The sequence below is a fragment of the Miscanthus floridulus genome, chromosome 18, assembly GCF_019320115.1.
Source record: "Miscanthus floridulus cultivar M001 chromosome 18, ASM1932011v1, whole genome shotgun sequence".
Lineage (NCBI taxonomy): Eukaryota > Viridiplantae > Streptophyta > Magnoliopsida > Poales > Poaceae > Miscanthus > Miscanthus floridulus.
In genome coordinates, this window is record NC_089597.1 from 55,541,558 (window position 1) to 55,552,365 (window position 10,808).

Sequence of the window (10,808 nt, forward strand, 5' to 3'; positions counted from 1 at the left end):
ACTAGCATGTCATTTTCATCAGTGCACTGATCAGCATTCGCACAGACAATAAGCAAATAACTGAAGCTGTTCAAAACTCCTTTTGCATCCGTCCATGACTTTGGAAGTCTTGTGCTGAGTCGTATTATTAGCTCTACTGTTGCACTTCACTTAGGCATACCGAGCCATAGGCCACATCCTATAGTTGATTCATGATGGACTTGTACTCGAGTGTGTCTTTGTCGTGCCAACGGGGCTGATCAACAATAGAGAGTGTATGTGTGCTAATTAAATTAAGAAGGGAGAAGGAGAAGATCATTCGCAGACTAGCTCAAGATGAACAAGCAAGGAGACACATGCGGGCTCGGTTACTTCTTAAACACAACGGCAGGACGGCCAGGCCCAACGTGGCCGGCAGGGCGTGCCGGTTGGCACGGACAAGACCACGGCCATAGAGACAAGTAAGGCAGGCAATCAGAGAAACAGAGACAAGCAGTGAGGGAGAAAAACAAGGAGCGGCTCGGCAAATATAGACAAAAGTAATCAAGTCAGAGAGAGAAGCAAAGCAAAAGCCAGAGATCATGAATGCGGATGGACGAGGAGACTTTGCAATGTAGAGAATTGCAGGGCCACGATGAGAACGAGACAGTGATCAAAAAGTAATGCCAGACGAGTACGTTGCACACCGGCAAAATAAACGAAGCTGATGCGCTCTCTTTCTCGTTAGTTCGTGCTTAACAAAATAAACCCGTGAGTTTATATATATGTATCATTCTATTTATTAATGGATTTTATTTTATTTATAAAAGTTGATTTTCATGCTTAATCTAACCGAACAAAACGTTCTCTAGAATCGTCGTCGGACATTCCTGAATATTTCTACGCACTGCGTAATTTATCTTGAGCGTTTATTTGAGTCCAGAAACTAAGTCACACAGGATTCGCTTATTGCCTCAAGTACGTTTAAATTAAAAACCCAATAAAACTCGATTCGGAATTTTTTCTTAGGCCTAAATCATGGTGCTAAATAAGTTCGTAACACCAAGGGTGTTACAGGAAGCCCCCCCAACCGAAGGCCAAAAATAGACTTCACGTCCTACATGGTCAAGGTCATCTCGCCACAAGGTAGGTGGAACGTGTGGGTCTCAGGCCTTCACCTATTATAAGAATAGAACGACTGTTAGTTTCCTTAAATTTGTTAAAGAAAATTTACGTACAAATAATGCACTTATACATGTCTATAGTTGCAGTAAGTAGTGCTGGGTCAAGAGACGAAAGACCGTGGTTGACAACACGGACAAGCTCGAGGAAGCCGGCACGCCGTATGTACGACGCATAACGCTCGTCCCACTTGTGCGCCCTAGTGTGCGTACATGGCCTCAAAGTAGGCAATGCCACCTCTGCATCGTTGTCACTCAAGATGTGTGCTCGGTGCTGGTCATCGTACTCCACCTCAAGAATAGAGTACAACGGGTGCTGCGTGGGAGGGGCCATCCTGTTACAAATTGATAAACAAAGCGTTAGAGTATTCAAATTAACAAAATTCAAATTAACATTATGTAGCATTGCAAAATTTGAACTACTTGTTATGCAATATGAAAGCACATGTATATATTCAAAGTAAAATTAACAGACATATCACGCACTAGTAACATAAACAACTTCACTAGGAATATAAGCATTTGACGAAACTTCATGAAGTCATCAAAATCAACGTATCACGCACTAGTAAGTACTGACATTTATAAACTAGTATCTATACCAAAAATCCCTAACTAAATAACTAACTATAAACTAAATAATAAATACCTAATCAATCCCTAAACAAAAAATCGTAACCTCAAACCTAAAAACTACCTACGTAAATCACAAACAAATTTACTAACCTAACTATCCTAAATCACTAACTATCATAAATCAATAACAATCATAAAGCCCTAACTATCATATATTACTAATTATCCTAAAATAATAATAATCAAAATAATATGAAATCGAGAGGGAGGTACCTTAGGAGCGGGCGGCCTTGACGCGCTGGCGACAGGCGCTGCGCGGCGGCGGGGCGCATACGGGCGGGCAGGGGTGCGTGCGGGCGGGGGGGGGGGGGGGGGGTGTCACTCGCGATATTTATTTGGCCTAGCCACGCCAAGATCGGTAGCACGGCAGAGCCCTACCACGTCAATGGTCGTGATTCCGGTCGTCGCCACGGTAGCCCTCTGCCGCGCCACCATGCATAGCGCGTTATAGGCATTTGGCTACGCCAGGACAATAGGCGCGGCCAAAAGTGTTAGTTTTTTTTTAAAAAACCGACCGTGTTAGAATTAAAATTAGTTTTCAAAAAGTGTTAAAATTAAAAAAAAATTCCGGCCGGCACGATGCGAGCGCGTACGGACGGTGTTAGTAGGAGCGCGAGCGAACCACCATCGGAGATCACCAATAATGTTAGCACCATCCCCGTCTATCTGCTATCACAATTATATTCTCTATGCTGGCATGGCAGGTGCCCGCTGGCCGGCCCGTCGGATTTCTGTAGCCATTCACGTGGATAAGTTACGTATGTCACCAAATTTATCCTAGCAGCTACTGAGCTACATACCGGGACCCGATAACCAGAGTCTTCTTCCCTTTGGTGCGAACTGCAGCGTTCTCAGACATTCCGTACGTGTACGTGGACCTGCCGGCTGTCCCTCCCCAATTCGGATGCTGGGGCTCCTCCCCCAACTCCAACCAGCTGGCGGACGATCCTTAATTTCCCCGGGAACAGCAGCAGCAGCTTCAGCTTATTCGGTCAATCAACCGGGCCCACTCGGCCATTCCCGACCTTCATCAGTTCCTCCCGGCTTCCTTCACCACCCCACGCACGAATTACTCGCGTCCCATGCCCCAGCCACGCGGGACGCGGCCATGGATGGGCCCCATCCGCCAAGTCACCTAGCCTCCGCTCCGTCGCTCGCCTCCGCCTCGGCCTCGCTTACATATAAGGGCTGCGCGACGTGCCCCCGCAGACTGGAGTACTGGACAGCCCACCACACTCTTCCACTCCCCCCCTCCCGCCCCCGGCCGATTCCCACCGACGGGTGCTGCTGCTCTGCTCCTCCTGCTGCCGCCACCTGCTACGTACGCCAACGTACCACCAACCTCCACCGAGCTAGCTAGCGGCCGATCCATCGATCAATCGGTCCATCTATCCTGCTACCTACGACGCGCTCCGACGATCGGGCCAGCGAGCTCGACGTCCTGCGGTGTGGCACCGTCTCGCTCTATCCGTACGTCGTCCAGCCGTCCTAGCCGCCGGAGGCTGACCGCCTGACCGGCCGGTACAGTACGGTTATACACCGCGTCAGCAGCAGCGGTGTCGTCGTCGTTTCCGTTCCTCCAGAGAGCGTCGATGAGGAGGATCACGAGTAGCGGCGCCACGCCTGCCGCGGCCGCCGCCGGCCTGTGGCTCCGGCCGGGCCGGCTCGGGGAGGTTCTCGCCGTCGCGGCTCTGCTCGCCTCGGCGTTGCTGCCGCTGGCGGAGGCTGCCACCGAGGCGCCGCCGCCGGCGTCGTCGGCGCGGCACGACTACGAGGACGCGCTGCGGAAGAGCCTGCTCTACTTCGAGGCGCAGCGGTCGGGGCGGCTGCCGCACGGCCAGCGCGTCGCCTGGCGCGACCACTCCGGCCTCACCGACGGCCTCGAGCAAGGGGTACGTACGTTATATGTCGCGCTGCTGCTGCTGCTGCTGCTGTACATGTTGCTTCGTGCGCGCGTCGTCGGCCGGCGACGAACTAACAACGTGACTGACGACGACGGTGCTTTGTTGGGTTGTTGGATCTCGATGTATGATGTATTGATGGATCGCCTTTTTTTCTGCAGGTGGACTTGGTGGGCGGGTACTACGACGCGGGCGACCACGTCAAGTTCGGCCTGCCCATGGCCTTCACCGTCACCATGCTCTCCTGGAGCCTGCTCGAGTACGGCGCCGACGTCGCCGACGCCGGCGAGCTCGCCCACGCGCTCGAGTCCATCAAGTGGGGCACCGACTACTTCATCAAGGCGCACACCAGGCCCCACGAGCTCTGGGCAGAGGTAGGCCAGTTTCAGTGGGAGTTTCACTAGAGTTTCATTTATATTTAATAGCTTATCATATATGCACTTTTGATGACGTGGCAACATTTTCATAAAGAGAGAGAAGAATTGGGTTTCATGGGGATAAAACTCTCTTGCACAGTTACCAACTTCTCTTTATGAGTTATAGAATTAAATGTCTATGAAACTATATAATGAAACTTTTCATTGAGAGTGGGTATTTCATCCTAGTTTCATTTCATTCTACATGACATATCAGTTTTGTAAACAACGAAATGAAACTCTCCACTGAGACTGGCCTAATAACTCAATCGAACTATGTTACTCCTTGCATTCCATTTACTTACAGTAACAAATTAATTAACAATCACCTAATCACATCATCGTGGACTAGCAACTGTACATGTTACTACGTAGTAGTAATAAACAAGTAAGATAAACCCAAGTCGTAGTGAGAGCGACCAACAAACATGCATCCACACACACCAGTCGTGGTTGCAGAAAAAAGATTAAATATTCGAATTCGAAAGATGAAAAGGGGAACATTTGTTAGGTGGCGCTACTGCTACCGGACAAGCTGCGGTTCGGAACGCGCAAACCTCACACGCTCCATCATTGTGCTTTCACATGGGGATTAGCTGCTGCGAGCTGTTCGTTTATAGATTTATATTATTATTTCGGTTCCTTTATTTTTTTGCCCCCCGATGGATTTCGATGGCGGCTCTGACTCTGACAATGTATCGTACAGTACGTATGTAGAGCTAGCTAGCTCACCTGCTCATGCATGATCGATGGCATATATAATGATTAACCGTGGTGGGTGATGCCAGGTCGGCGACGGCGACACGGACCACTACTGCTGGCAGCGGCCGGAGGACATGACGACGTCGCGGCAGGCGTACAAGGTCGACCGCGACCGGCCAGGGTCCGACGTCGCCGGCGAGACCGCGGCCGCCATGGCCGCCGCGTCCATGGTGTTCCGGGAGCACAACCCGCACTACGCCAGCCTCCTCCTCCACCACGCGCTGCAGGTACATACTTTATTTACTGATGATGATGACAGTAATCTTAATTAATCACCGCTGCCATCACTTGCTAATGATGGGATTAGTTACCGCACCGCGCGGTCAGCGCCCCCGATTGGCTCAGAACTGACCAGAGCTTTTTGTCGTGCTGCGGAATCTGGCCGGTCGGAGCCGCACGATTTTCTTCTTCTCCTCCTGGTTTCACACTCGTGCCGTGTACTGGCTAGCCCTGTGCAGCAGCCGGTCCGGCGCACGTGGCAACTTGTCACCGTGCGTGACGTCGGGTCAAGGGGTGTCTGAACTTTGAACCCTGCAGTGTGCGTGTGCGTGTCTAAAAAACTTGCTGTCCTGTCGGTCCAGAGAGGCTGCCATGTGGGGTCCCACGGATCGAGTTCATTTCGTGGGCAAGAGGAATAATCACAACGTAGCATCATGTTACTGTCAGGGTTAGGTGAGCAGAAACTACTGATTAAGCGGCTCAGCGTAACCACCCCATTCGGTCACGTTGTGATGGGATCCATCGATGATATCGATCTCCAGCAAAGCTAGCTAGCCAGCCAGCAAGCCATGTCGTCACATTATTACAACGATGCAGCGATGAGGATGATGGATCATCGATCGAACGATCGTGGCAGGACAGTCGTCCAGGCAGAGCTAGCAGCTAGCTAGGCCAGGCCACTACTGGAATATTAGTTGGTTGGTTAGTACTGGCATGGTGTGTGAACAGTGAGTAGCACTAATCACCCAGCGAAGCTAAGCTAGCTCAATCGAATAATGATGGAACCATCGGCAAAAAAAAAACTGACCTGCTGCATTGCATGCGCTGTACTTGCAGCTGTTCGAGTTCGCCGACAAGTACCGGGGCAAGTACGACAGCAGCATCGCGGAGGTGAAGAGCTACTACGCCTCCGTCAGCGGCTACCACGACGAGCTCCTCTGGGCCGCGCTCTGGCTCCACCGCGCCACCGGACGCGCCCAGTACCTCGACTACGTCGTCGACAACGCCGACGACTTCGGCGGCACCGGCTGGGCCATCACCGAGTTCAGCTGGGACGTCAAGTACGCCGGCGTCCAGATCCTCGCCACCAGGGTACGTACATACGTCGTCGTATTTTTTTGTTTTGTTTTTATTTATACTGTATAAAAAACGAAAGGAACATGTACAAGTGCTTACGTGTCGTCGTCGTGGTTCATTTATTTCAGCTGCTGCTCAGTGGGGAGCACTCGCCGCGGCACAGGGAGACGCTGGAGCAGTACAGGGCGAAGGCGGAGCACTACGTGTGCGCGTGCCTGGGCAAGAACGCGGCGGACGGGAACGTGGAGCGCAGCCCTGGCGGGATGCTGTACGTGCGGCAGTGGAACAACATGCAGTACGTGACCAGCGCGGCGTTCCTGCTGTCCGTCTACTCGGGCTACCTCTCCTCGTCGTCGTCGTCCGCCGGTGGGGGCGAGCAGCAGTCCGTGACGTGCGCCGCGGGCGGCGAGGCGGCGGCGAGCGCCGCCGAGGTGTTCGCGCTGGCGCGGGCGCAGGTGGACTACGTGCTCGGCAGCAACCCGCGCGGGATGAGCTACCTGGTCGGGTACGGCGCCCGGTTCCCGGCCAGGGTGCACCACCGCGCAGCCTCCATCGTGCCGTACAAGCACAGCAAGGAGTTCATCGGCTGCGCGCAGGGGTTCGACGACTGGTTCATCCGCAAGGGCGCCAACCCCAACGTCGTCGTCGGCGCCATCGTCGGCGGGCCCGACCGACGGGACCGCTTCAGGGACCAGAGGGAGAACTACATACAGACGGAGGCGTGCACGTACAACACGGCGCCCATGGTCGGCATGTTCGCCATGCTCAACCGGCTGGCCCGGGACGAGGCGCCGCAACCGCCGCGACCCGAAGCATCGTCGGCGTCGCAGCCTGGCCGGGAGACAAGTGTAAATAGATAGTCATACAAGGGGGGCTTGTACAATTTTGCCCCTATTCTTTTGTTCATTCTTTTCTTCTATGGATAAGGAGTAGATGTGAAGTGAAGGCGCTCTTCACAGCAAATTATTATTTGTATACGATGAAAAAAAAAGTTAGGAGGAGGGATTTGGCAAAGCAAATGTGAATTCCCTCCCCGTAAATATCAGAGAAAAAAATACAAAAATGTAAATCAGCTTGCCTCCCAAATCATTTGCAGCTCATGCACGCAATGATCACAGAATCTTGTAAAGGGCATCAAGCAATTTCAGCATAGCGAGGCAAATATTATTCTGAAGAGTACCGGATATATAAAGAAAGTCTGATATTCTGCAGAGTACTGAATGAATATATGTACCGTCGAGAAAGAGCTCAAGTGCGGTTGGCTTTTTCACGCTGACGATGCAAAGGAGAGCTCTTTCAGCTGCAAAGTTTGCAGGGAAATGGCGTGTTATGTGTACTGAAAGTGAGCATTTTAATTTTTTTTATACCAACCCTTCCTTTGTTTCTACTTAAATGCAGATTTCTATGCCCCTCCATATCTGAAAAATAATGCCACGCGGTTCATGTGAAAAAGTAACACCGACAACCAAGTGGCCGTAAGCCTTTTTTTCAACATCAATGGCAGGTGTTCTGCCTTTTCATTTAGTAGTGAGAAGTAGCAAGTTACAGAGTGTTAAGAGAAACAAAAAAAATCTGCAAGAGATGCAGGCTATACAGGTAACAGAATAAAAGAAAGGAGAGTAAAGGACAAAACACAAAAAAAGTCCACTTCTTTGGGCGCGGATCACTCCTATTTCTGAATGTCGTCTCTGATTGCTGCAAGGAGCTGCTCGGCAGATCGCGTTAGGATGGCCTAAAAGGAGTATGTCTTAGTGGTCTTAAAATTACATCGCTTACATGGACCTTTTCTATGGGACCACTACCACTTTGTGCTTGCATTGATCATGCATGCTCTAAGGTAAGTACCAACGTAGGCACACAACAATAACCACCTCATGAAAAAGTGTCGATCCATCTAGGAGTGGATGGATTGAAATCAACACCTCCCCAGCGCAGGGCATGCCTCACACCTACATCCCTGGTCCCACTACTCTTCGTGTCATTTCCCTTTACTTTCCCTATTTTCTTCCCTCTTCGTTGTTCCAATCTTCAATCTCCATCGCTCGGTGTTCCTATAGCCAACTCTCCTGCTGTTGTTCGAAGCCAATGGGGAGGGCCGCCCCGCCTCGCCCACACACGTCTGCATCCATGCATGGACTCAAGCCCCAAAGATTCAGTCGTGGGCTCGCAGCCGTTGACCGTAGTGGTGGCGTTTGTGCGTCTCCGCACCTCTCGCTGTGGGGTATGGAGCATGTACGTGGCGGTGGGATAGGTCGGCATTCGTGGCCTAGAGAAAACATATGATGAGGCTGCTTTTCTTCTCCAACGTAGAGCTTTGGTGGTGGCTTCGACATTTAATCAAATGGGGGCACCGACTACTTCTGCTGTGCAGGACCATAGTCTCACCGGTTTTCCCATCCACATGGCATCTGAGCCTAGCTAGCCTGTTGAGATCATCATCCACCGTGGATTCGTAGAGGGTTGTGTTAGACTCCAGAGATCACCTAGAGTAGCATCTAGTCGGGTGGTTCTTTGTATTTAGGACGAACAAGTAGAAATCCTAATGAATCGCACTATAGAGTGATAGAGAGAGGAGAGTGGATGGGAGTGTACAGACCATCGGAGGGCGCTGTCGAGGAGGATCCGGTAATCTCTTTGGTCGGTGAAGCCCTGCGCACGGGCAGCGATGGTTGGAGAAGAGTTGGTGAAGTCCGATGATGCAGTGGCGGTGTAGTCAGGCCGACGGTGATGACGGTGGCGTCTTCCCATCGCCGGCTGCGCACCCTTACGAGATCGGACTTAGGGTTTGTTGGTGGGGCGGAGTGGCTCACGGTGAACCTCGTACTATGAGCCACCGGCCCCCACCACTTTATATAGCGCAGTGCGACGGGGGCCCACCAACCATGTAGGGTTGGGCGCCCCCAATCAGGGCGCGTGACCAAGGCCCAATAGGCCGTTGGACTTATTGGCTGGGAGATCATTCCAACATTCTCCCCCTTGATCTCATACTATTACTTTTATCTTTAAACTGTAAACTTCAATCCTGTTCTCCTTACTCATTTCTTCACAGATGATGCATAGAGCATGTTTCATCGTCACGGTCAATCGCCAATAGATTTAACAGCTACAATGCACGTCTCTGATCTGAAATAGATACTTTAACTTTTGGACCCTTTATAGTCCAGGAATCATAGGCTTTCCCTTAAACCCATGCCGGTTATATGTTCTCTGAACACGTTGGGTGGTAAGCCTTTTATAAGCGGATCCGCGAGCATCTTTTCGGTACTTATATGCTCAAGACTTATCATTTGATCCCAGACTCTATCCTTCACAACATAATACTTTATGTCAATGTGTTTGGCAGCACCACTTAACCTATTGTTGTGAGCATACTGTACTGCTGGATTATTATCGTAGTATAACTTCAGTGGTCTATAGATGTCGTCAACCACTTTCAAACCGGGTATGAACATCTTTAGCCAGTTCACCTGCCCCGTCGCCTCATAACACGCTACAAACTCGGCATACATTGTGGACGATGTAGTGACAGTTTGTTTTGAGCTTTTCCATGAAATAGCTCCCCCTGCGAGAGTGAATACATATCCAGACATGGATTTTCTATCATCTCCCGCATAATCAGAATCCGAGTACCCCACCAATTGGAGAGATTCTGATCTTCTATACATCAACATGAGGCCTTTCGTACCTTGCAAATATCGCAAGACTTTCTTTACCAATTTCCAGTGTTCCATTCCTGGATTACTCTGAAATCTGCCAAGCAACCCGGTAACAAAAGCTAAGTCAGGGCGCGTACATACTTGAGCATACTGTAAGCTTTCGACAGCTAAAGCATATGGAACCGCTTTCATTTGATCGAGCTCGTACTGGTTCCTGGGGTATTGAAAATCCCCATATCTGTCGCCCTTGACTGTAGGAGCAGGTGAGGGACTACATTTATGCATACTGAATTTCTTTAAAATCTTTTCAATGTATGCCTTTTGTGACAGTCCTAATACCCCTTTACTTCTATCTCGGTGAATCTCGATCTCTAGAACGAACGAAGCTTCACCAAGATCTTTCATATAAAACTTTGAGGACAAAAACTTCTTTGTCTCCTACAGTAGACTCACATCACTACTAGCAAGTAGAATGTCATCCACATACAAAATGAGGAAAATAAATCTCCCATTCTTAAACTTTGCATAAATGCAATTGTCCTCAACATTCTCTTTAAACTCAAAATTCTTTATTGTTCTATCAAACTTCAAGTTCCACTGTCTTGAAGCTTGCTTCAATCCATAAATGGATTTCTTTAGGAGGCAACCCATTCTTTCCTTTCCTTCTACAACAAAACCTTTTGGTCGTGCCATGTAAACATTTTCCTCTAAATCTCCATTTAGGAATGCTGTCTTTACGTCCATCTGATGTAATTCTAAATCATAATGTGCCACTAATGCCATTATAATTCTGAGAGAATCCTTACATGAGACTGGAGAAAATATCTCATTGTAATCTATCCCCTCTCTTTGTGTAAAACCTTTCGTCACAAGTCGCGCTTTAAACCTTTCTATATTCCCTCTGGAGTCATATTTTGTTTTGTAGACCCATTTGTAGCCTACTGTTTTGGCTCCTTTAGGAATTTGTTCTAAATCCCAAACACCATTTGAACTCATAGATTC

The 10,808-nt window shown here is 49.8% G+C and overlaps 1 protein-coding gene across 1 annotated transcript; it reads left to right on the plus strand.

Annotated features, from left to right (window-relative positions):
- Positions 1-2,848: 2,848 nt before the first annotated feature.
- Positions 2,849-7,307, plus strand: LOC136521645 (endoglucanase 16-like). Its single transcript, XM_066515399.1, has 5 exons — positions 2,849-3,667; positions 3,838-4,050; positions 4,881-5,081; positions 5,911-6,165; positions 6,279-7,307. Exons 1-5 carry the CDS (start codon positions 3,368-3,370, stop codon positions 7,008-7,010), a joined length of 1,701 nt encoding a protein of 566 aa, XP_066371496.1. The 5' UTR covers positions 2,849-3,367; the 3' UTR covers positions 7,011-7,307.
- Positions 7,308-10,808: the final 3,501 nt, after the last annotated feature.

Bases quoted from the DNA above. Each gene is read 5' to 3' on its own strand.
- LOC136521645 (XM_066515399.1), top strand. From the start codon at position 3,368: ATGAGGAGGATCACGAGTAGCGGCGCCACGCCTGCCGCGGCCGCCGCC. The intron at 4,051-4,880 runs GTAGGCCAGTTT...GGGTGATGCCAG, and splicing joins CCCACGAGCTCTGGGCAGAG to GTCGGCGACGGCGACACGGA. The intron at 5,082-5,910 runs GTACATACTTTA...CTGTACTTGCAG, and splicing joins TCCTCCACCACGCGCTGCAG to CTGTTCGAGTTCGCCGACAA.